Source organism: Bubalus bubalis, chromosome 6 (assembly GCF_019923935.1).
Source record: "Bubalus bubalis isolate 160015118507 breed Murrah chromosome 6, NDDB_SH_1, whole genome shotgun sequence".
In the NCBI taxonomy this organism is placed as follows: Eukaryota; Metazoa; Chordata; class Mammalia; order Artiodactyla; family Bovidae; genus Bubalus; species Bubalus bubalis.
Window position 1 is genome coordinate 96,170,868 of NC_059162.1, and position 27,017 is coordinate 96,197,884.

Genomic DNA, 27,017 nt, shown 5'->3' on the forward strand with positions numbered 1-27,017 from the left:
TGCCTCTTACAACAAAATCTGCTATACATGTATATATGTACATATTAAAAAACTTATTTCCCATAACTTAAACAGTAAAGATTAAAAACACTTCTGGAATAAGTTATTGGGTTATAATTAACATATAATTGATAATAATTAGGTATATTACTAATTTTGATGCTTATGAAGCATAATAAAATTATCAAAATCCATCTCTTAATAAAATGAACCCAGCTATTCTTTTTTTAAAAAAGCTATTCTGATAGGTGTGTGGTCATCATAGTTTTAATTTGTATTTCTTTGATAATAAATGGAGTTTGGCATATTTTATGGTTTAGGGGCACTCATCTTTATTGTAATGTGTCTATTTAAAATTTTTTGCTCATTTTATGGTTGAATTGTTCATATTAATTTTGATTTGTAGAGCTCTTTGTACATTCTGGACGCAAGTCCTTTGTAGAGGTTGGCAGGTATCCTCTGCCAGTCTGTGGCTTCCCTTTTCATGTCATATTAGTGTATTTCAAAAAAAAAATGAAAGTGTTGTTTAATCCAATTATCATTTTTATTTAATATTTCATGTTTTTGTTGTTCTATAGAAGAAATCTTTACCTATTCAAAGACTGCAAAATTTTCTTTCATGTGTTCTTCTACAAGCTTTGTAATTTTAGATCTTACATTTAGATTTATGATCTATTTTGGGTTAATTTCTATGTATGCTTTTAAGTAAGAATTGATCCTTATTTTCAGCACTATTTGTTGGACAAAGACTTTTAATTCCTCATTGAGTTGCCTTGCAAATCAATTTCTTATATATGTGTAGGTCTATTTCTGACTGTTATCTGTTCCACTGATCTGTGTATCTATAGATCTATATATTGTTTTGAAATCAAGCTATCTTGATTACTATAACTTCTTTTTTAACAGTTTTTGCTCTTTTTTCTTTATTAAATTGCTTTGATTATACTAGGTTCTTTGTATTTTCTTATACAATTAACCAGTCAATTTCTACAAAAAGACTTCTGTGATTTGGTCATCATTCTATTGAACCTGTATACATATATTTAGGAGAGTTGTCATCTTAACAATTTTGAATCTTTCATCTTTGAATATACAACATATATTTCCTTTTGCAAAGGTATTTCTCAAATTCTCTCAGCAATATTTTGTAACTTTTATTGTAGAAGATCTGGACATCTAGTTATACAAATTTCTAGGTGTTTTGAGGTTATAATGGTACTTTGAATATGGTTCTCAAGTTTATGTTTCCATTTACTAGCTGGTAGTACAGTTGTTTGCTGCTGGTACAGTTGATTTTGTATTTATCTTGACTTTGTGTCTTATGATTTTGCTAAACTTGTTTCTTAGTTCAATTAGTTTTTTTGTAGATATTCTGAGATTTTCAAAAATGTAAACATTATCTTCTGTAAGTAAGGATATTTTTATTTCTTCTTTCATAGCTTTTATGCCTTTGATTTGTCTTTATTACCTTATTGCAAAGTTTAGTACTCCAGAATGATGTTGAATAGAAGTGATGAAGATGTACTCCCTTATTCTTGATCTCAGGGAGAAGCAATAAAATCTTAAAATATTAAGTGAGGATGGGTCATGGTGGAGAGTTCTGACAAAATGTGGTCCACTGGAGGAGGGAATGGCAAACCACTTCAGCATTCTTGCCTTGAGAAACCCATGAACAGTATGAAAAGGCAAAAAGATAGGACACTGAAAGATGAACTCCCCCATGTCGAAGGTGCCCAATATGCTGCTGGAGATCAGTGGAGAACTAACTCCAGAAAGAGTGAAGAGATGGAGACAAAGCAAAAACAACATCCAGTTGTGGATGTGACTGGTGATAGAAACAAGGTCCGATGCTGTAAAGAACAATATTGCATAGGAACCTGGAATGTTAGGTCCATGAGTCAAGGCAAATTGGAAGTGATCAAACAGGACATGGCAAGAAGGAATGTCAACATTTTAGGAATCAGTGAACTAAAATGGACTGGAATCGGTGAATTAAACTCAGATGACCATTGTATCTACTACTGTGGGCAAGAATCCTTAGAAGGAATGGAGTAGCCATCATAGTCAACAAGAGTCCTAAATGGAGTACTTGGATGCAATCTCAGAAATGACAGAATGATCTCTGTTCATTTCCAAGGTAAATCATTCAATATCATGGTAATCCAAGATTATGTCCGGACCAGCAATGCTGAAGAAGCTGAAGTTGAATGGTTCTATGAAGACCTACAAGATCTTTTAGAACTAACACCCAAAAAAGATGTCCTTTTCATTATAGGGGACTGGAATGCAAAAGTAGGAAGTCAAGAAACACCTGGAGTAACAGGCAAATTTGGCCCTGGAATATGGAATGAAGCAGGGCAAAGGCTAGTAGAGTTTTGCCAAGAGAACGCACTGGTCATAGCAAACACCCTCTTCCAAAAACACAAGAGAAGACTCTATACATGGACATCACCAGATGGTCGACACCAAAATCAGATTGATTATATTCTTTGGAGCCAACGATGGAAAAGCTCTATATAGTCAGCAAAAACAAGACTGGGAATTGACTGTGGCTCAGATCATGAACTCCTTATTGGAAAATTCAGACTTAAATTGAAGAAAGTGGGGAAAACCACTTGACCATTCAGGTATGACCTAAATCAAATCCCTTATGATTATACAGTGGAAGGGAGAAATAGATTTAAAGAACTAGATCTGATAGACAGAGTGCATGATGAACTATGGACATTGTGACATTGTATAGGAGACAGGGATCAAGACCATCCCCAAGAAAAAGAAATGCAAAAAAGCAAAATGGCTGTCTGAGGAGGCCTTACAAATAGCTGTGAAAAGAAGAGAAGCAAAAACAAAGGAGAAAAGAAAAGATATACCCATCTGAATGCAGAGTTCCAAAGAATAGCAAGGAGAGATAAGAAAGCCTTCCTCAGTGATCAGTGCCAAGAAATAGAGGAAAACAATAGAATGGGAGAGACTAGAGATCTTTTCAAGAAAATTTAGAGATACCAAGGGAACATTTCATGCCAAGATGGGCCCAATAAAGGACAGAAACGGTATGGACCTAACAGGAACAGAAGATGTTAAGAAGAGGTGGAGGAATACACAGAAAAACTATAAGAAAAGATCTTCATGACCCAGATAACCACAATGGTGTGATCACTCACCTAGAGCCAGACATCCTGGAATGTGAAATTATGTGGGCCTTAGAAAGCATCACTATGAACAAAGCTAGTAGAGGTGATAGAATTCCAGTTGAGCTATTTCAAACCCTAAAAGATGATCCTGTGAAAGTGCTGTACTCACTATGCCAGCAAATTTGGAAAACTCAGCAGTGGCCACAGGACTGGAAAAGGTCAGTTTTCATTCCAATCCCAAAGAAAGGCAATGCCAAAGAAGGCTCAAACTACCACACAATTGCACTCATCTCACACACTAGTAAAGCAATGCTCAAAATTCTCCAAGCCAGGCTCCAGCAATACATGAACCATGAACTTCTAGATGTTCAAGCTGGTTTTAGAAAAGGCAGAGGAACCAGAGATCCAATTGCCAACATCTGCTGGATCATTGAAAAAGCAAGAGAGTTCCAGAAAAACATCTATTTCTGCTTTATTGACTATGCCAAAGCCTTTGACTGTGTGGATCACAAGAAACTGTGGAAAATTCTTCAAGAGATGGGAAGACCAGACCACCTGACCTGCCTCTTGAGAAATATGTATGCAGGGCAAGAAGCAACAGTTAGAACTGGACATGGAACAACAGATTGGTTCCAAATAGGAAAAGGAGTAGGTCAAGGCTGTATATTGCCACCCTGCTTATTTAACTTATATGCAGAGTACATCATGAGAAATGCTGGGCTGGAAGAAGCACAAGCTGTAATCAAGATTGCCAGGAGAAATATCAATAACCAAAGATACGCAGATGACACCACCCTTATGGCAGAGAGTGAAGAAGAACTAAAGAGCCTCTTGATGAATGTGAAAGAGGAGAGTGAAAAAGTTGGCTTAAAGCTCAGCATTCAGAAAATTAAGATCAAGGCCTCTGGTCCCATCACTTCATGGCAAATAGATGGGGAAACAGTGAAAATAATGGCTGACTTTATTTTTTTGGACTCCAAAAGCACTGCAGTAGTGAATTCAGCCATGAAATTAAAAGACACTTGCTCCTTGGAAGGAAACCTACGAGCAACCTAGATAGCATATTCAAAAGCAGAGACATTACTTTGCCAACAAAGGTCCATTTAGTCAAGGCTATGGTTTTTCCAGTAGTCATGTATGGATGTGAGAGTTGGACTATAAAGATAGCTGAGATGGCTGGATGGCATCACCGACTCGATGGACGTGAGTTTGAGTGAACTCCAGGAGTTGGTGATGGACAGGGAGGCCTGGCGTGCTGCAATTCATGGGGTCACAAAGAGTCGGACACGACTGAGCGACTGAACTTAACTGATAAATCTACTAAGTTTATAAAACTTTCCTTTCAACAGTAAAATATACATTTTCCTCAAGTTTACCAGAATATTCTTCAGAAAAGACTACAACATAGAGTATAAAACAAGTCTTATGAAATTTAACATGAAGGAAATCATGCACAGTATGCTCTCCAAACAAAATGGAAGGAAATTACTAATCAGTAACAAAAGGAAATTTAAGGAATTCAAAAACATTTAGAAATAACACAACACATTCATAAATAACAAAGAGGGTCAATTAAGAAATCAGAAAGAAAGTTACAAAATATTTTAGCATGAATAAAAACAAAGCTACTATCTATCAAAATCTGTGGATGCATAGAAAGCAGTACTTATACAGAAATATGTAGCTGCATATGCTTACAATTTAAAAAAAGAAGACTAAAAGAAGAAATCTCTATAGGTCTAAACAAAAGTACTGATTTAATAATCAAAAACTTCACATCAGGAAAAACCCAAGTGCATGTGTCTTCACTGATGAATTTATAGAACTTTTAAAGGAAAATTAACATCGTCGTTAACAAACTATTGTCCCAGAACGAAGAAGAGCAAACACTTCCCAAACTCATTCCTGGGGTTGTTTGTCTTGATACTACAAAGACATAACATGAAAACTAGACGTCAGTAACAGTAATGAATACTGACCCCCAAATCCTCAATGAAATACTAGCAAGCCAAATCCAGTATTGTATGAAAATGACTGCACATCACAATAAGTGGGACTTATACTGGAAATTCAATGTTGGTTCAACATATGAAAATCAAATAATGTAATAAACACGATTACTAGAAGAAATGACAAAAACACATGATCATCTCAACAGACACAGAAAAAGAATTTCACAGAATTTTATACTTTCTATGATAAAAAGCACTGGAAGACAAATGAACAGAAAGGAATGTCAAAAAAAAATCTCACAGCTAATTAGCATACTTAATGGTTCAGGGCTGAACATTTTCCCTCTATGATCTGGGGTATGATAAATATGTTTGCTCTTGCAATTTCTATTTAACATTATAGTTAATATTCTAGCAAGGGTAAGTAGGCAAGAAAAAGAAACAGAAGGATTCATACTGAAAAAGCAGAAATAAAATTATATTTATTTGCTAATGGTACAATCTTTTATAGAGAAAATCCTAAGGAATGTACAGGCAAAAAATGAAGACTAAGTTAAAAAAATATTTCATCAAGGTTGCAGGATACAAATCATACAAGAATCAACTGGATCTCTATACAGAAGCAATGAATAAGTTCAAAATGAGATTCAAAAACAATGTCATTGATAATATCAGAGAAAATTAAATAGTTAGGATAAATTTAACAAAAAGCATAAGTAAACAAAGAATGTAAGTTTATTTTAACATTTGAAAAATCAGGCATTGTACTTCACCATTGAACAAGGAAAAGGAGAATAACCATATTATTACTTCAGTAGATACAGAAAAAGCATTTGGAAAAATCCAACATACATTCATAAAAAAGCTTTCCTGAAATGAATAATACTTGGAGATGTTCTGTAGTTGTTAACTGGCATGCATTTAAAAAAAAGAAAAAACCGACAAAACTTAAAGCTAATCAGTTCAGTTCAGGCGCTCAGTCATGTCTGACTCTTTGCAACCTCATGGACTGCAGCATGCCAGGCCTCCCTGTCCATCACCAACTCCCGGAGTTTACCCAAACTCATGTCCATTGAGTCGGTGATGCCATCCAAACATCTCATCCTCTATCATCCCCTTCTCCTTCTGCCTTCAATACCTCCCAGCATCACAGTCTTTTTCCAATGAGTCAACTCTTCACATCAGGTGGCCAAAGTATTTGACTTTCAGCTTTAGCATCAGTCCTTCCAAAGAACACCGAGGACTGATCTCCTTTAGAATGGACTGGTTGGATCTTCTAGTCCAAGGGACTTTCAGAGTCTTCTCCAACACCACAATTCCAAAGCATTAATTCTTTGGTGCTCAGCTTTCTTCACAGTCCAATGCTCACATCCTTACATGACCACTGGAAAAACCGTAGCCTTGACTAGATGGACCTTTGTTGGCAAAGTAATGTCTCTGCTTTTGAATATGCTATCTAGGTTGGTCATAACTTTCCTTCCAAGGAGTAAGTGTCTTTTAATTTCATGGCTGCAATCACCATCTGCAGTGATTTTGGAGCCCCCCAAAATAAAGTATGACACTGTTTCCACTGTTCCCCATCTATTTCCCATGAAGTGATGGGACCAGATGCCATGATCTTAGTTTTCTGAATGTTGAGCTTTAAGCCAACTTTTTCACTCTCTTCTTTCACTTTCATAAAGAGGCTTTTAGTTCCTCTTCATTTTCTGCCATAAGGGTAGTGTCACCTGCATATCTGAGGTTATTTATATTTCTACTGGCAACCTTGAGTTCAGCTTGTGATTCTTCCAGCTCAGCGTTTCTCATGATGTACTCTGCATATAAGTTAAATAAGCAGGGTGACAATATACAGCCTTGACGTACTCCTTTTCCTGTTTGGAACCAGTCTGTTGTTCCATGTCCAGTTCTAACTGTTGCTTCCTGACCTGCATGCAGATTTCTCAAGAGGCAGGTCAGGTGGTCTGGTATTCCCATCTCTTTCAGGATTTTCCATAGTTTCTTGTGATCTACACAGTCAAAGGCTTTGGCATAGTCAAGAAAGCAGAAATAGATGTTTTTCTGGAACTCTCTTGCTTTTTCCATGATCCAGCAGATGTTGGCAATTGGATCTCTGGTTCCTCTGCCTTTTCTAAAACCAGCTTGAACATCTAGAAGTTCACTGTTCATGTATTGCTGGAGCCTGGCTTGGAGAATTTTGAGCATTGCTTTACTAGTGTGTGAGATGAGTGCAATTGTGTGGTAATTTGAGCCTTCTTTGGCATTGCCTTTCTTTGGGATTGGAATGAAAACTGACCTTTTCCAGTCCTGTGGCCACTGCTGAGTTTTCCAAATTTTCTGAAATATTGAGTACAGCACTTTCACAGCATCATCTTTTAGGATTTGGAATAGCTCAACTGGAATTCCATCACCTCCACTAGCTCTGTTCATAGTGATGCTTTCTAAGGTCCGCTTGACTTCACATTCCAGAATGTCTGGCTCTAGGTGAGTGATCACACCATCGTGATTATCTTGGTCATGAAGATCTTTTTTGTACAGTTCTTCCTCAGAGTTTAAGGCATCTGCCTCCAATGCGGGAGACCCGGATTCGATCCCTACGTCGGGAAGATCCCCTGGAGAAGGAAATGGTAACCTACTCCAGTATTCTTGCCTGGAGAATCCCATGGACAGAGAAGCTTGGTAGGCTACAGTCCATAGGGTCACAAAGAGTCGGACACGACTGAGTGACTTCACTTTCACTTTCACTTTCTGTGTATTCTTACCACCTATTCTTAATATCTTCTGCTTCTGTTAGGTTCATACCATTTCTGTCCTTTATCGAGCCCACCTTTGCATGAAATGTTCCCTTGGTATCTCTTATTTTCTTGAAGAGATCTCTAGTCTCTCCCATTCTGTGTTTTCCTCTATTTCTTTGCACTGATAGATGAGGAAGGCTTTCTTATCTCTCCTTGCTATTCTTCGGAACTCTGCATTCAGATGGGTATATCTTTCCTTTTCTCCTTTGCTTTTCGCTTCTCTTCTTTTCACAACTATTTGTATGGCCTCCCCAGACAGCCTTTTTGCTTTTTTTGCATTTCTTTTCCATGGGGATGGTCTTGATCCCTATTTCCTGAAAATGTCACGAACCTCCATCCATAGTTCATCAGACACTCTTATCTATCAGATCTAGTCCCTTAAATCTATTTCTCACTTCCACTGTATAATCATATGGAATTTGATTTAGGTCATGCCTGAATGGGCTCCAAAATCACTGCAAATGGTGATTACAGCCATGAAATTAAAAAACACTTAATCCTTGTAAGGGAAGTTATGACCAACCTAGATAGCATATTCAAAGCAGAGACATTACTTTGCCAACAAAGGTCTGTTTAGTCAAGGTTATGGTTTTTCCAGTAGTCATGTATGGTTGTGAGAGTTGGACTGTGAAGAGAGCTGAGTGCCGAAGAACTGATGCTTTTGAACTGTGGTGTTGGAGAAGACTCTTGAGAGTCCCTTGGACTGCAAGGAGATCCAACCAGTCCATTCTAAAGGAGATCAACCCTGGGTGTTCTTTGGAAGAAATAATGCTAAAGCTGAAACTCCAGTACTTTGGCCACCTCATGCGAAGAGTTGACTCAATGGAAAAGACCCTGATGCTGATAGGGATTGGGGGCAGGAGGAGAAGGGGACGACAGAGGATGAGAGGGCTGGATGGCATCACCAACTAGATGGACGTGAGTTTGAGTGAACTCCGGGAGTTGGTGATGCATAGGGAGGCCTGGCGTGCTGCAATTCATGGGGTCGCAAAGAGTCGGACACATCTCAGAGACTGAACTGAACTGAACTGAACTGAATGGTCTAGTGCTTTCCCCTACTTTCTTCAATTTAAGTCTGAATTTGGCAATAAGGAGTTCATGATCTGAGCCACAGTCAGCTCCCAGTCTTGTTTTTGCTGACTGTATAGAGCTTCTCCAACCTTCCCTGCAAAGAATATAATCAGTCTGATTTCAGTGTTGACCATCTGATGATGTCCATGTGTAGAGTCTTCTCTTGTGTTGTTGGAAGAGGGTGTTTGCTATGACCAGTGTGTTCTCTTGGTAAAACTCTATTAGCCTTTGCCCTGCTTCATTCCATATTCCAAGGCCAAATTTGCCTGTTACTCCAGGTGTTTCTTGACTTCCTACTTTTGCATTCCAGTCCCCTATAATGAAAAGGACATCTTTTTTGGGTGTTAGTTCTAAAAGGTCTTGTAGGTCTTCATAGAGCCTTTCAACCTTAGCTTATTCAGTGTTACTGGTTGGGGCATAGACTTGGATTACTGTGATATTGAATGGTTTGCCTTGGAAACAAACAGAGATCATTCTGTTGTTTCTGAGATTGCATCCAAGTACTGCGTTTTGGACTCTTTTGTTGACCATAATGACTACTCTGTTTCTTCTAAGGGATTCTTGCCCACAGTAGTAGATATAATGGTCATCTGAGTTAAATTAGCCCTTTCCAGTCCATTTTAATTAGCTGGTACCTAGAATGTTGACATTCACTTAATTTCCTTGTTAATATTCTAATTGTTCATTTCATTATAGAAAGTGAATATTGAAGTTTTCAGCTATTATTTTTGACTTGTCTGTTTTTCCATTTAATATTCACCATTTTGTGGTATTTGTTTTGTGGTATCAGTGTGCTCTTGTGTGGACACAGATATTTTTAGCTGTTAGGTCTTCTCAATGGGTTGCATTTTTCATTAGAAAATATTCTTTATTTCTACTAAAAATTTTGCCTTAAAGTAAATTTTTCTGACATGAATATCCTATGTATGCGGTTATTCCAGCTCACTTTTTTGTGTTTAGTATATTATTTTTCTTCCTTCTACTTTTCAACCTATTTCTTCCTTCTAATTTCAACCTATTGCAGTAGAAACTTCCTTCTACTTACAACCTATCTTCCTTCTACAGATACAGGTGTATCTGTATCTCAGATACATCTGTCTTTGCCCCAGTTTAAAAAAAAAAATCATTCTGACATATTCTGCCTCTTACCTGGAGTGTGTAGTCCATGTGCATTTGTTGTTATTACTGATGAGCTAAGATCATTTGGCTATCTCCTTTAAATGGTGTATACCTCCCTCTCTATTTTTCCCTCCATTACTTCCTTCTGTTGTGTTAGATAGATATTATCTAGTGAACCACTTAGGCTTCCCAGGTGGTGCAGTGGTAAAGAATCTATGTGCCAATTTAGGAGACTCCATCCCTGGTTTAGGAAGATTCCCTGGAGTAGGAAATGGCAACCCACTCCAGTATTCTTGCCTGGAAACTTTCATGGACAGAGGAGCCTGGCAGGCTACAATACACGGTGTCACAAACAGTTGAATTGACTGAGTGACTGAACATAAGCACTTAAATCCCTTATTACTAATTTTACTATATTTTAAGTTTTCTCTTCTTAATAGTTAATTGATAACAGTCTAGTTTGAGTTAATATCAATTAGTTTCAATAATATACATATATTTAATGTCTTAGAAATCACATCTGAATATATTATGTACACTCCATGCAGATTTATAATTATTGCTTTATGTGGTTGTCTTCTATATCTAGGAGAAAAGAAGTATCTACAAACATAAAATATGCTTATACTATCTTTTGTATTTACCTATCTAGTTACATTTACTGGTGTTCTTTACTTCTTCCTGTGTATTTCAGTTATCGTCTAATGTTCTTTCTTTTCAACTAAAATAACATCCTGTAATTTTTCTTGCAGAGCAGATATGATTATCTGCTAACGTCTTCATGTCTTTATTTTTTTGAAGAATATTTTTGTTGGCTATCAGATATTTTCTTTCAGCACTGTGAATATGTTACCCTTCTGATTTCTGACATCCATGATTTCTGATGAAAAGTCAGCTATTAATCTTATTGAGGATTTGTTGTACATGACTGCAGCCATGAAATTAAAAGATGCTTACTCCTTGGAAAAAAAGTTATGACCAACCTAAAGCTATGACCAATAGATAGCATATTCAAAAGCAGAGACATTACTTTGCCAACAAAGGTCCGTCTAGTCAAGGCTATGATTTTTCCAGTGCTCATGTATGGATGCAAGAGTTGGGCTGTGAAGAAAGCTGAGCGCTGAAGAATTGATGCTTTTGAGCTGTGGTGTTGGAGAAGACTCTTGAGTCCCTTGGACTGCAAGGAGGTCCAACCAGTCCATTCTAAAGGAGATCAGTCCTGGGTGTTCTTTGGAAGGAATGATGCTAAAGCTGAAACTCTAATACTTTGGCCACCTCATGCGAAGAGTTGACTCCTTGGAAAAGACTGTGATGCTGGGAGGGATTGGGGGCAGGAGGAGAAGGGGATGACAGAGGATGAGATGGCTGGATGGCATCACCGACTCAATGGATGTGAGTTTGAGTTAACTCCAGGAGATGGTAATGGACAGGGAGACCTGGCGTGCTGGGATTCATGGGGGTCGCAAAGAGTTGGACATGACTGAGCAACTGAAATGAACTGTACATTATAAGGACTTCCCTTGTGGCTCAGACGGTAAAGCATCTACCTACAATGCAGGAGACCTGGGTTCGATCCCTGGGTTGGAAAGGTCCTCTGGAGAAGGAAATGGCAATCCACTCCAGTACTCTTGCCTGGAAAATCCCATGGATGGAGGAGCGTGGTAGGCTACAGTCCATGGGGTCGTGAAGAGTTGGACGCGACTGAACAACTTCACTTGGTCTTGGTCTTGTACATTATAGGTTGCTCTGATGTTTGTTATTGTGTTCAAGAGCTTTTTCATATTTGATGGTTTGAATCTATCCAAATATGGATCACTCCTTTTTTGTAGGTGGAAGAAGAAAGTGAGAAATTGATTAAAATTTATCTTAATTTCAGACTGTTTCTGTCTTTTGGATCTAGCTTTTTATTCTAATCTAGCAACACCTGTTTTTATTGAAATATTTATTTAAAACTCAATGTTAAAAAAAAATAAACTAAGATCATGGCATGCTGTCTCATCACTTCATGGCAAATAGAAGGGGAAAAAGTGGAAGTAGTGACAGATTTCATATTCTTGCCCTCTGACATCACTGTGGATGGTGACTGCAGCCATGAAATTAAAAGACACTTGCTTCTTGGAAGAAAAGCTAGGACAAACCTAGACAGTGTATTAAAAAGCAGAAAAACACTTTGCTGACAGAAGTCCATATACTTAAAGCCATGATTTTTCCAGTAGTCATGTACAGATGTGAGAGCTGGACCATAAGAAGGCTGAGCATCAAAGAATTGATGCTTTTGAATTGTGGTACTGGGGAAGACTCTTGAGAGTCCCTTGGACAGCAAAGTGATTGAACCAGTCATTCCTAAAGGAATTTAACCCTGAATATTCATTGGAGGGACTGATACTGAAGCTGAAGTTCCAGTACTTTGACCACCTGATGCGAAGTGCCAACTTATTGGAAAAGACCCTGGTGTTGGGAAAGATTAAAGGCAGAATGATTAAAAATTAAAGGAGGAGAATGGAGCGGTGGAGGATAAGATGGTTAAATAGCATCACCAGCTCAATGGATATGAATTTTAGCAATCTCTGGGAGATAGTAGAGGACAGGGAAGGCTGGCCTGCTGCTGTCTATGCGATTGCAAAGAAGCATAAACCACTTAGCGACTGAACAGCAAAAACAAATAATAGAAGCTTAGACAACTGATTTTCATAACACATTTTATATTATGTATAAATTAACGAAAATCAATCCATACATATGTGTACATTTATATTTCCATCTTAGAAATGATTTAGCTATGTCCAACAAATTTTGCTTGATGTATATTGATTATGATTTAGTTTAAAATACTATCACTATGATAGGAGAACACAGGCAGTATAATACAGATTCCTTTGAAATTTGCTGAGACTTCATTTATGGACCAGTGTATGATCAATTTTGTAAATGTACCATGGGCTTTTGAAAAGGATATATATTCTGTAGGTGTATAAATGAAAAGTATTCCATAATTAGAACTAGAAATACTTTTAAGTCACATTTTCAAATTGCCTAAGTCCTTTCTGAATATTTTCTTGGTTTGTGGAATTGGTGTGTTCAAATTTCTTACTGTATTTCTAAAGTTGTCTTCATGTTTTATTTTGTCCAAGTTTACTTATGTATTTTGAAGATCTATTATTAGATGTATATTTTTTGATATTTTTATATCTTCTTTGATGCAATTACCTTTTTTGCATCATGAAATGTCTCTGTTCATTTCTAGTGAGTTTCTTGATTTGAAGTCTACCTAGTCTAAATATAGCTTTGTTTTTGATAGTGTCTTTCCTGTTATAAAATTAATAATTTGTTGAAAAAATAAGTATTGTACTCTCTACAACTTAGGGCTCAGTAAATATTTTTGGATGATGATAGTTGAAAGGACCATTTATTTTCAGTCTTTCTTTGTTCTTAAATATGAAAAATTTCTTTATAAGCTATATGCATTTTTTTCTTGGTATCAGGAAATTTATGTTTTTTATATATTTTTAATTTAATGAGACACCTGAAAAAGGATTAGTTTCCAATATACAAGCATGTCATCAAGTCAATACCAGACAAAACAACCCAATCAAAATTGGGAAAATGACCTAAACAAACATTTCTCCAAAGAAGATATGCAGATGGCTAATAAACACATGAAAAGATGCTCGACATAACTCATTATTAGAGAAATTAAAATCAAAACTACAATGAAATATCATTTCACCAGTCAGAATGACCATCATAAGAAAGCCACAAACATTAAATGCTGAAGAGGGTGTGGAGAAAAGGGAACCCTCTTGCACTCACTGTTGGTGGGGATGTAAATTGATACATCCACTATGGAAGACAGTATGGAGATTCCTTAAAAAACTAGGAATAAAACCACCATAAGACTTGTGGCAGATTCATGTTGATATATGGCAAAACCAATACAATATTGTAAAGTTAAAAAACAAAATAAAAAAAAATAAATTAAAAATAAAACTAAAAAAAAAAAAAAAAAAAAAGACCCAGCAATCCCACTGCTACATACATTGTTATTTTATCCAGAACAATTTTTGAGTCTATTTATAATATTTAGCCCATTTATATTTAACATGACTATTGATATGTCAGTGTTTAAAATCTACTTTTGTGTGTGTGTGTGGTGTGTGTGTGTGTGTGTTTGTCCTATATTTTAGGTTCCTATTTGTTTTCTTCTCTCCTTTCATATAGGTGGAGGGAACCAGATGACATAAAGGTATGGTCAGCTTATTTCAAGTTTCTGTGTTCAGAATCAGAGTGTCATAAATTGGCACTTTGTTGAAATATTACTGGTAATATGAGAAAAACTTTTTTTTTTCTTCCCTGCATACACACAGAGCGAATACTCCTCCTAGGAGAGGTGAAGAAGGCCAATAGAGTAGTTACAGAAGACCAAATACCAGATGCTTATTATTATTCGGGACTGTAAACAGTACTGTTGCCTGGAAAATTCCATGGGTGGAGGAACCTCGTAGGCTACAGTCCATGGGGTCGCAAAGAGTCTGACACGACTGAGCGACTTCACTTTCAAACTTAGTAAAAGCAAAGGCCACACCTGTTGGACTTACTTTCTGTTCTATTTTATAGCACATACTATAGCCCTTTTTGAATGAATAAGTGATTGAATCAGTCAATAAACGAATTGACTGTAGCTGAACTTCCTGATGTTCAAGGTGGTTTTAGAAAAGGCAGAGGAACCAGAGACCAAATTGCCAACATCCGCTGGATCATGGAAAAAGCAAGAGAGTTCCAGAAAAACATCTATTTCTGCTTTATTGACTATGCCAAAGTCTTTGACTGTGTGGATCACAATAAACTGTGGAAAATTCTGAAAGAGATGGGAAGACCAGACCACCTGATCTGCCTCTTGAGAAATTTGTATGCAGGTCAGGAAGCAACAGTTAGAACTGGACATGGAACAACAGACTGGTTCCAAATAGGAAAAGGAGTTCGTCAAGGCTGTATATTGTCACCCTGTTTATTTAACTTATATGCAGAGTACATCATGAGAAATGCTGGGCTGGAAGAAACACAAGCTGTAATCAAGATTGCCAGGAGAAATATCAATAACCTCAGATATGCAGATGACACCACCCTTATGGCAGAAAGTGAAGAGGAACTCAAAAGCCTCTTGATGAAAGTGAAAGTGGAGAGTGAAAAAGTTGGGTTAAGGCTCAACATTCAGAAAACGAAGATCATGGCATCCGGTCCCATCACTTCATGGGAAATAGATGGGGAAACAGTGGAAACAGTGTCAGACTTTATTTTGGGGGGCTCCAAAATCACTGCAGATGGTGACTGCAGCAATGAAATTAAAAGACGCTTACTCTTTGGAAGGAAAGTTATGACCAACCTAGATAGCATATTCAAAAGCAGAGACATTACTTTGCCAACAAAGGTCCGTCTAGTCAAGGCTATGGTTTTTCCTGTGGTCATGTATGGATGTGAGAGTTGGACTGTGAAGAAGGCTAAGCGCCGAAGAATTGATGCTTTTGAACTGTGGTGTTGGAGAAGACTCTTGAGAGTCCCTTGGACTGCAAGGAGATCCAACCAGTCCATTCTGAAGGAGATCAGCCCTGGGATTTCTTTGGAAGGAATGATGCTAAAGCTGAAACTCCAGTACTTTGGCCACCTCATGCGAAGAGTTGACTCATTGGAAAAGACTGTGATGCTGGGAGGGATTGGGGGCAGGAGGAGAAGGGGACGACAGAGGATGAGATGGCTGGATGGCATCACTGACTCGATGGACGTGAGTCTGGGTGAACTCCGGGAGTTGGTGCTGGACAGGGAGCCCTGGTGTGCTGCGATTCATGGGGTCGCAAAGAGTCGGACACGACTGAGCGACTGATCTGATCTGATCTGATCTGATGGTATATTCCAAAGAGGTGTTGCTGCTGGTTAGTTGCTCAGTCATATCTGACTCTTTGAACCCTTTGGACTGTAGCCCACCAGGCTCCTCTATCCATGAAATTTTTCAGGCAAGAATACTGGACTGGGTTGCCATTTCCAGGGAATGAACCCAAGTCTCCTGTGTCTTCTGCATTGCAGGTAGATTCTTTACCTGCTGAGCCATTAGGAAGGCCCATTCCAAAGAGCAGTACAATGTAACGTGAAGTCTTTGTTTTGGGGACTTCCCCTGGTGCTTTAAAGCATGAACTTAAGCAAGCACTAAAGAATCCTGAATCTCAGCTTACTCATTATGGGGTTATGGTGAAGCTTTAATAATATAAAGGATATGAAATAATTTTGGAACTGTAGGCTTTAATACATATTTCCTTTATTTTTAGATACAATATATAGCAATTATTTTAAGATGTTATTATTAATAAAAATCCATTTATAGTGCTCCAGAATTAAAAACAAAATAAAAATCTTGTTTTCATTTAATGTTGAAATTGCACGTTAATGTTTAATTTTTCAACCATGAACTTTTGGAGGTCAAAAATAGCTTTTTCACTTTGTGTTGTGTAATTTTTTATTAAGCATTATAACTTATGCTGTACTTTCAAGGTGTATTATCTTCCTATTCTTCCATCCAGGTTTTTTTTAGTAAAAGTTATTGTCTGGGCTCCAAAATCACTGTAGATAGTGATCGCAGCCATGAAATTAAAAGACGCTTGCTCCTTGGAAGGAAATTTATGACCAACCTAGACAGCATTTTAAAAACCAGAGACATTACTTTGCCAACAAAGGTCCGTCTAGTCAAGGCTATTTGGTTTTCCCAGTGGTCAGGTATAGATGTGAGATTTGAACTATAAAGAAAGCTGAGCATGGAAGAATTGATGCTTTTGAACTGTGGTGTTGGAGAAGACTCTTGAGAGTCCCTTGGACTGCAAGGAGATCCAACCAGTCCATCCTAAAGGAGATCAGTCCTGGGTGTTCATTGGAAGGACTGATGTTGAAGCTGAAACTCCGATACTTTGTCCACCTGATGTGAAGAGCTGACTCATTGGAAAAGACCCTGATGCTGGGAAAAATTGAGGGCAGGAGGAGAAGGGGATGACAGAGGATGAGATGGTTGGATGGTATCAGCGACTCAATGGACATGGGTTTGGGTGGACTCTGGGAGTTGGTGATGGACAGGGAGGCCTGGCGTTCTGCAGTTCATGGGGTTGCAAAGAGTTAGACACGACTGAGTGACTGAACTGAACTGAAATGAACTGATTGTCTAGTGACTAGAGACATATTGTTTGAATTCAAATCCCAGTTCTGACTCATACTTGCTTACATGGTATAATGTCTTTGGCTAAGTTATTTTATATTTCTGTCCCATTCTTTTTTTCATATGTAAAATGAGGTCCTACCAGTTGGGGGTTCTTGTAAGAATTAAATATATCAATATACCAAGCATTTGGGACAGTATGTGGCATGTAGAAATGCTCAGAAAATGTTAATTTTCTGTTGAAAATTCATGTTAATATCAGTTATGTATTAGTTAAAATTAATGTTCATATTAATTAGCCTGGAGATAAATATTCATGTTTCTATTATTATGAATCCTACTTTATAGTTGAATAAGCAGAGGTTGTACACAGATGGGTTAATTTTCCAAGGTCACTTAGTAAGTGACAGAGATAAAACTTGAGTTTAGATCTTCTGATTTTAAGTTCAGTGATCTCATATAATAAATGTTCCTTCTTCTACAAAAGAAGCCTTAGTAAATATTTTTGAATGATAATATTTGAAAGGACCAATTCCATTGATAAATCTCCTTGGAAATTCTGAAGCCAATGAAGCTAGAAAAATTAAAAGCTTTTGGTTTTAATTAGCTCTTGTTTGTATTTTCCCATCAATGCATTTAAAAAAATAACGTGTTGCCAGGAGCCAGCGTGAGGACCTCCGCCCGTGGCAAAGGTCATGAGGAAGGAGGCTCGACATACGCAAAGGCGGGATTGAGCCTCAGGAGTCCCCCTGGAAATTCTCGAGCATCTACCCCCCAAACCAGAGTCTGCCTACTTTACTGCTTTGTGCTTTCACCTACACCTCTGACTTTATGGGGGGCTGTCCCCCACCACCTCTTTCGGAGAAGGAGTTAACTTACAGCTCCAGTTAATAATAATTCCTGGGCAGGAGTGTTTCAATCTACAAACTCCTCTGAAGGTTCTCTAGCCTGCCAGACAGTCTTGTCCGGCCACATGTGATTGCTCACAGCCTCCCAACCGTGAGAGGCACGAGATGCTTTAAACCTTCTAAAAACAGGTTCTTTAGAGAAGTTAGAAAACTATTAGTATAGTATAGTAGGCTGATTGGAAATTGTATCGGTGAAGGGTTTTTCATTTGTTAAGCCAATGTTTACTGCTAAGTCTCCACATCCCCTGCCCTTATACACATTAATAAATATATAGAAGAAATAAGTATTAACCTTTGATATTAATCACATTAGACCTTAGGCTAAGCAAATTCTTTCCTTAATTAAAACCCACAGCACCCTCATCCTATAGGAATGTAACTTTATCTGGTACCTTTGGAAGGTGGCATCTGTTTTAAGAATAATCACCCTTAGAGAAATAAGTGTTCTGGTTGACTGACCACTGTCACAAGGAGAGGGTCATAAATTGCCAGCAGGCCCCCTGGCCAGAAGATGATGTAACACCCCTAAGACCTCTGTATACATTTGTATGAAGCACCTGACTTTAATAAAAGTCAGGACTGCTGACCCCACGTGACTTTTGTATAACATCTCAGTGTATAAAAACAGACCCTGGAAAAATAAAAAATGGGATCAGTTCCTCGAAAGACTGGTCTCCCCATGTTGTTCTTTCTCTCACCTTCTGGCTGAACCCCCAGCTGGAATGTGGAGGCTTGTCAAGCCTACTAATTATGCCTGGGCTTCTAAGATCTGACAGGGGAGGCCTTAGTGTCTCCTGTCCTTCGGGAGGATGGGAGGACACTTGTGGCCTACGTAGGTGATGTAAATTCCTTGCCTTGGAATTTTATTAGCTTTCCACGTAAACCAAGTTATTCAGCCTCTTTTCTCCACTGAATTTTCCTACTGAGCTATCCTTATTCTATTAATCTTTATATCTCTAATTAATATTTAATTAAAGCTATCATATCCTGATGGCCAAAGCTGTCTCCCCTTCGAATTTCCCTGGATCCACTGGGGCTGGACCCCGGCAATGTGTCTACTTAACTCAAGGTATCTGATCATCCTGGTTTTGGAAGGAGGAGTCAGTCTTGTTCTCAGGCCATATTTTAATGAGAGCAGACAAAATCACCCTAAAGTTAATTGATTTGGTTTTGAAGAAAGGCTTATCTTGGATCATTTAGATCAATCTTAGAATCAGGCAGCCAAATAATGTTACAGCTGAAAGGAACCTTAGAAGTTAGGTAACTCAATATTCTCATTTTGCAAATGAGACCTTGAGAGGGTAGGTAATTTACCCATTGTTGCACAGTGGGTCAAATGAGCTAGAATTCAGGTCTGCTGATTCCTAGGCTAGTACTCTGTCTACTACAACTGGTGCTCAGAAAAAGAAGTGACCTGTCAATAGAACTAGTGATTTAGAAATAATTTAGAACTTTGGTGTATATAAAGTTTAATTCTGAGTGTTCTTTTGGAGAAAGACTAGAGCTCATTTTTTTGTGATGACTTATGGGTTTAAAAAAATTAACTGAAGTATAGTTGACTTACAATGTTGTGTTAATTTCTTCTGTACAGCAAAGTGACCTAGTCTCACACACACACACACACACACACACACACACACACACATTCTTTAAAAAAATTTTTTTTTCCATTATAGATTATCCCAGGATATTGAATATAATTCTTTGTGCTATTTAGTAAGACCTTGCTGTTAAAGTAGGATATTGCTGTGCTCTTCAAATGCAGACCATACTGACTTCTCAATCAGTTGCTTTGTTGCTTCCTGTAGTTGTGTTTACTCTTCTTTTTCTGGTTTATTAACTAGTTTGGGAATTCACCAGACTCTTTGCTTTTATTTTTTATCCCATCCCAGTGTTAAAATTTTGGGTAACTTACTACTCATTAGAATATTAGGTGGAGAGAGGAGAGACAAAGAATTGGAGTCACACTTAAGTTTTTACACTTTTGATATGCCTGTTTTGTTGGTGGAGGAAAGGGAAATTAATTTTATGGTTGTTTGTGATTTTACCGTTATTATTTTTATGTAGAAACTACTTCTAATTTTTGTTTAACCCTTACTCTGCTTGTATATTCTCTTAACATGTTCTGATAAAAGTTTGAAAATGTACAAAATACAGTACAAATTGCATAGCTGTGTTGTGAGAATTAAATAAAATCAAATATATTAGAGATAACTTGTATGCCATAAAGTTTAATACAAAAGACACAGGGTGTTATCATTTTTTTTCCTAATCAGGAAACTGAAGTTTGGTTGTGGTTTTTGCTTGTTTTAAGGGTGCTTGCCACTTGCTGTATGTAGTGTACCAACCAGTCTGTCAAAGACACTTGTAGCACAGATTGATCTTCTAGGTTATAATGACAGAAAGAGTTGCTTGTTCCACAGCCTAGACTAGCTGAAAACCTCCTCTTATCCTGGAGTACATTCAGAGTTGGTGGCAGCCTAATGGATTCTGAAAGATGAACCTATAAGTACCAAATGATGACAGATGTCATTGTCAGAGCTCATAATATTTAAATGTATGTGCCATCGAACTTCATGAACTTATATTAATACCCAGTTCTCTTAATTTTTATTAACAGGTAACCTTGGACGAGTGGACCAGGTCTCTGAGTTTGAGTATGATTTATTTATTAGGCCAGACACCTGTAATCCTCGCTTCCGAGTCTGGTTCAACTTTACCGTTGAAAATGTGAAAGAATCACAGGTGAGAGAAATAGTGGATCCCTTCAGTGTGGTTTTGGTAAGAAGATTATGCTTTTGTTTTATTTTAGGATTATAAAAATAATGACTGTATTAGAAATATATTCGTTTATGTATGCAGTAATGATATTTTATTTCAAGAAGTATAGAATAACAGATATAATATACTGGCTTTTGTTATCTAGTGGTTATTAAAAATACAAGCAGATTACGTAAGAACACACAGTGTTCTTTACTGATTGAAGCTTTAGCATGATGTGTTAGGCTTCCATGGGGGAAGCCTATAAGGAACCACTGGAAGTGACTTGATTATTATACGGTGCTGTTCTGTATATCTTTTCTTCACAGGACTCATTTTACAAAAAGATTTTCTTCACCTATATAACAACGTGTTTATATCTTAAAAGCAATATGATTCTTGTAATTCATCCTGCTTTTCACTTTGTTTGGCTATTGCACAACTCAGAGTCAATTTTATAGCCCACGTTAATGACTCTGGAAAACTTTTTTACTTGTGTTTTTGTATATTAACTTTTCTATTATTCTGATAGTATTTAGGTTGGTGCAAAAGTATTCATGGTTTTGCATTGTTGAACTTTGCCTTTTTATATTGGAATACATTCTTAAATAAAAGTGGTTATTTGAATGCACATTTCTCACTTTGTCTTTTTGCTAATGACTTATTACTTGCTGTTTATTTTATATTTATTTTAGACTAGAGAAATGATATTAGTCAAAAAGCAAAGTTGAGTAATTTTCTTATTCAAGCTCAAAATGGTCATCAAGCAGCGGAGACAATTTGCAACATCAAGAACGCATTTGGTCTAGGAATTGCTAACGAATGTACAGTGCAGTGGTGGTCCAAGAAATTCTGCAAAGAAGACAAGAGACTTGAAGATGATGAGCACAGTGGCTGGCCATTGGAAGTTGACAACAACCAACCCGAGAAGTTGCCAAAGAACTCAATGTGGACCATTCTATGGTCATTCAGCATTTGAAGCAAATTGGAAAGATGAAAAATCTCAGTAAGTGGGTACCCATGAGCTGACTGCCAATCAAAAAAAAAAAAAAAAAAGAATCATCATTTTGAACTGTTGTCTCCTTTTATCCTATGCAACCAACTATTTCTTGCTTGGAATGTGTCCTGCAATGACAAGTGGATTTTATACGACAACCAGTGATGACCATCTCAGTGACCAGACCAAGAAGAGGCTCCAAAGCACTTCCTAAAGCCAAACTTGCACCAAAAAAACGTCATGGTCACTGTTTGGTGGTCTGCTGCCCATCTGATCCACTACAGCTTTCTGAATCCAGGTGAAGCCATTGCATCTGAGAAATATGTTCAGCAAATCAATGAGATACACTGAAAACTGCAATGCCTGCAGCCAGCATTGGTCAACAGAAAGAGCCCAATTCTTTTCCACGAAAACATCCAATTGCACATTGCACAATCAATGCTTGAAAAGTTGAAAGAGTTAGTCTACAAAGTTTTGCCTCATCCACCATATTCGCTTGACCTCTCACCAATGGACTACCACTTCTTCAAGCATCTTGACAGCTTTTTGCAGGGAAAAGGCTTACACAAACAGCTGGAGGTAGACAGTGCCTTTCAAGAGTTTAATCCTAAAGCATGGATTTTTATGCTACAGGAATAAACAAACTTATTTCTCATTGGCAAAAATGTGTTGATTATAATGGTTTCTATTTTTATTAATAAAGCTGTGATTGAGCCTTGTTATAATGATTTAAAATTCATGGTCTGAAACCACAATTACTTTGCACCAACCTAAATAATATGAATCTATTATTTCTTCATATACATTTTGTAACATAAGAGTATATGTTTTACAATCCTGTTCAAAATTGTTTTTAATAAAAATATTGATGAAAATAGAACTAAAGATATACGCTTTTAACAAACTTTGATAAAAATCTAACCCTGAGAAATCAGTTGTTATTGTTATATTAAGACAACTAATTTTGGAATATTCTGCACAAGCTTTGTGTACATATGATAGGATTGTTTTAAGCCGGTGAAAACATAGCCCTGTAATCTAATATCTGCCTTCTTTCTTCAGGGTTCTTTTTTTCTAGCATATTTGAAAGAGTGAGGAGTTTAATTTCCCATCCTAAGTCAATCTAATCTACTTGCTCTTTCACCTGGTTGCTTACTTCTCTCTGTTTCTTTCAACTGCAACTTGAGTCATATGTTAGGTAGGTAATGGTCAGTGTTTGAAATTTAGGGATCCTCACTTGTCTGACACAGTGCTCTTCCTGGCATGCTGGCTTCAGCAGAAGAGCGGTTCATGAATAGCCACTTCACTTTGCTACCATTTCTTTTAATTTTCTACAACACCACTGACACAGGACTCGGTGTATGTTATGTTTACTGAAATTTAGGGGTAACTAGAAGGAATTATATAAATGGGAGAGCTCTGAACATTGTTGGCTAACTATGAATTATCTCAGCTGTTTAGAACAAGAGGGGAAATAAACCTCACACAGATTATTGCTCTACGACAAACTTTAGTTCTTTGCTTGGTTTCTTGTTTTACTTACACACTCATGAGATAATTCCTTTTTCAGTTTTTTACAGTAAGGATAATATTCCTTCCCTGCAATCACTTTAGGGAAACATACATTTTATCTACAGGGCTTCACCTGTCCCTAGGATGGTCCCTCTTACTCCAGCAAGACAATCAATAATTCTCAAAGTGCTTTTTTGAAAGTCTATGTTACTAAGTCTTGAGAGTATAAATCATAGCAGGAGGCCTTAGCCACATGTATAAGCCTGAGTCTTGAACTCTAGTTTGGGTTCCCTATGAAGATCTCTCTGCTACCATGATGTAAGCATGCAGCCTCTCATTCTTCTATTGGTGTGTTTGTCTCATGTCAGCAATTTACAGTTGTCACATACACACACCACTTAAAAAAAGAACAGTAATTCCAAGGCAGCATGGTCAATTCATATTAAGGAAGGGGAACATTTTCTTTAAAGCAGTATAATCTACCAGGTTTTCTAACTTCACAAATGGGATTATTCTTTTCCTCTTTATCTATAGCTCATGCTTATTTTTCAGCTTGTCTATTCCAACCAGGAATCCACTATCTCTTAAGAAATGAGACTTGTTACTTTTCAAGGAACAGAATCTATTCTCATCATATCCTTTCTTAAGTAGAGACTTAGCAGAAGCTCTGAAATTATATATATATATATATATATATATATATTTTTTTTTTTTTACTTTGGGTCACATTAAATTCCTAACCTAGTTTTTATTTCACTTTAGTCTCTATTAAGAATATCCTTATAGTTCCTATGGTCAGATGGAGGCATTGAGAGCAAGGTTGGATGACTAGAGTGTTTGGAAAATGTTTCTTAAATTATATGACCTGGGATAATCTTTTGGACAAATTGCTCATACATTTCAAAGTTTATTGTTGTTTGTTCTTCTAGGTGGCTTATATTCACTTTGCTGTTAAAAATGCCTTTTCCAGAGTGTTATAATTTTTATACTACATGTTAAAGTCCTACGGTCTCTTTTGAATCTTGTCTATCAATCAAGGAAGTGAAATGACTGTTTTGTTATGCTTACAAGAGTTGGTACTGTTTTATGGATGCTTGTTTTTAAAGTTGAAGAAACAAATATTTGCTCTAAGTTCTATCTTCATATTCAGTGTTATCTTACCTTTGTTACAGTTAAAAATCATGAACATGTTTATCTGTTTTCCTGAGGCTGATGCTTTATCAGCCTCTTTCTGTGTGCCATTGCTTCATCAACTGTAATCACATTATATAGTAATGGAAATCTGTCTCAAGAAGGCATAAAGATTTGCTGGAAAGATACAGTACATATCTCTAGCTCACAGGATATTTGTTTTCATGGTTGTCTACATGAAAGAGAATGATTTTGCTATTAAGTTTGACTTGTGAGGTCTGTTTTTATAATGGGTTGTCCCGTAATCTTTTGCCATCTCTCCAATTTCCGTTAAAATGAGAACTGCATGAATGTAATCTAGTCAGGAACCTTATTTAGGGTTTGGTACTAGCGGGCAAAAGAAATATTAGTCATTAAAGTCTGACTCCACTAAAAATGGAAGCATTGACTGTACTGTATAAACAGGTCTAGCTTTTGGATCATCTTCCTTAATGTTTTTTAGCAAGTGATAAATGCTTGAAACATATGGTGTCATATTCCAGGACTGATATATTAACTCCCAAAGTAGTTGGTAAAGAGTACATTTGTAAGAATCTATGATAACTAAACATCCAGGTATCTTTATTGAAAAGTAATTTTCTCTCTTAAAAACGCTATATTAAATATTCTTACATGGAAATTTGTTATTTATGCAGCAGAACACTCGTGTGATATGAAAGCAAATCTTCCTATTTAAATACTCATGATAAAACTTTAGCCAATAAGAAGAAATAAAATGATGTGCCTGGATTGTTGAAAGTATTTTCTGTCTTTTATATTCTTTTTATCTCTTTGAGTTTATTTTTTTCCCTCTATACTGACTGTAAAAGTATCCAGTGCTTACTGTAGTAAATTTGTACAATATAGATACTTATCAGAAGCAGAGAAAAAGCACATACATACCCATACTTACACACGCCCCCGTAATCCTACTACTTAGAAGCAAATACTAATAACTTTTTGGCATATTTACTTCTAGGCTTATTTATTTTCTATTTTATTCTTTGGAGCATAATTAAATTTGTAACATGTATACATTTTATATCTTATAAGGGAACTAAACAGTATTACAAGAAATTTTCTGTCGGTTAAACCATCATAAACATGGCTGTACAATAGTTATGTACTTTCGGACCCCTTCTTTAAATCTTGAGCATAAAGATTGCCTTTTATTATCTGTTGTTATAAATGATACTCTAGGGAACACCTTTATGTGTGAAACTTTACCCAGATTTCTTTTCACTTCTTTAGAATAAATTCCTATGAGGAAAACTGATGGGCTAAGTATGTAAATATTTTTAAAACTCTTTATTCATATTTCTAAATTTTTGCCAGACAGTTTGTATTATTTTTCTGTCCTATAAACAGTGAGATGCTTTATTTTGGATTTCTTGGTTTGAATTGTTTAATGAACTCAAAAGTTCATATACTTAGAATAAATTCTTTTTCTGTCTTACTTGGAAACATCACACAAGTAAATGAGATATAATGCAGTGTTTCAGGTCTCTGGTCAAAAAGGAATTAACTGCACTCCAGTAATAGTGTGAGACAACAAAATATACTTATTTATTATTTTGACTCTTTCTTAATTCATCAAACCTATTTTATCTGGGTGTGCCAACAGAGTGTCCTCTGAGTTAGGTAATACAAAATTAAAAAAAAAATTTTAACAGTGAAGTATTGCTTACATTATTATAAAGAGCAATGTAGCTTAAATACACACACACACACACACACACACACTTATATATGGCATGTCTAAAATTTCAAGAGTCTTTTGCTGCTTTGGTCTTCATTCTGGAGATTTCAGTCTCAGTGAAGCTTCATCCTGGCTATGGCTAGACTTGACAATAAACAAAGACAGCAAATTATGGTAGACAGATCACAGGACAATGGATTCAAACAGATTTGGCTTAATCTCTTGGTACCTCAATTTTCCATCTATAAAACAAAGATGATAATACTACTTCATGTGAGTATTGTGAAAATTAAAGGGCAGAATGCATATAAAGAGCCTACTATGATGTTTGGTAGATAGACACTCACTACTTGATGGCTATTGAGTTTACTAAAACACCTCAACAGTAGAAACAATACTAAAACCAGCAAGAGGGAAAACCACCACAACAAATTATTAATATATATTATTACTACTGTTTGTGGAGGTCTTCCCAGTGGCTCAGTTGATAGAGTCTGCCTGCAATGCAGGAGACCTGGGCTTAATCCTTGGGTCAGGAAGATTCCCTGGAAAAGGAAATGGCTACCCACTCCAATATTCTTGCCTGGAGAATTCCATGGACGGAGGAACCTGGTGGACTACAGTCCATGGGGTCACAAAGACTTGGACACGACTGCATGACTAACACACACACACTGTTGTTCTGCCCTTTTTCCTTCTCCTTTTCCTTCTTCTAGT

The 27,017-nt window shown here is 36.8% G+C and overlaps 1 protein-coding gene across 1 annotated transcript in view; it reads left to right on the plus strand.

The window, feature by feature from the left end:
* AGBL4 (AGBL carboxypeptidase 4) overlaps positions 1-27,017 on the plus strand; it is a 1,467,749-nt gene that overhangs the window by 233,120 nt on the left and 1,207,612 nt on the right. Inside the window, exon 3 of the mRNA XM_044945032.2 lies at positions 20,783-20,907. Within this exon, the coding sequence (XP_044800967.1) occupies positions 20,783-20,907 (125 nt within the window). The remainder of the gene's footprint in view (positions 1-20,782; positions 20,908-27,017) is intronic.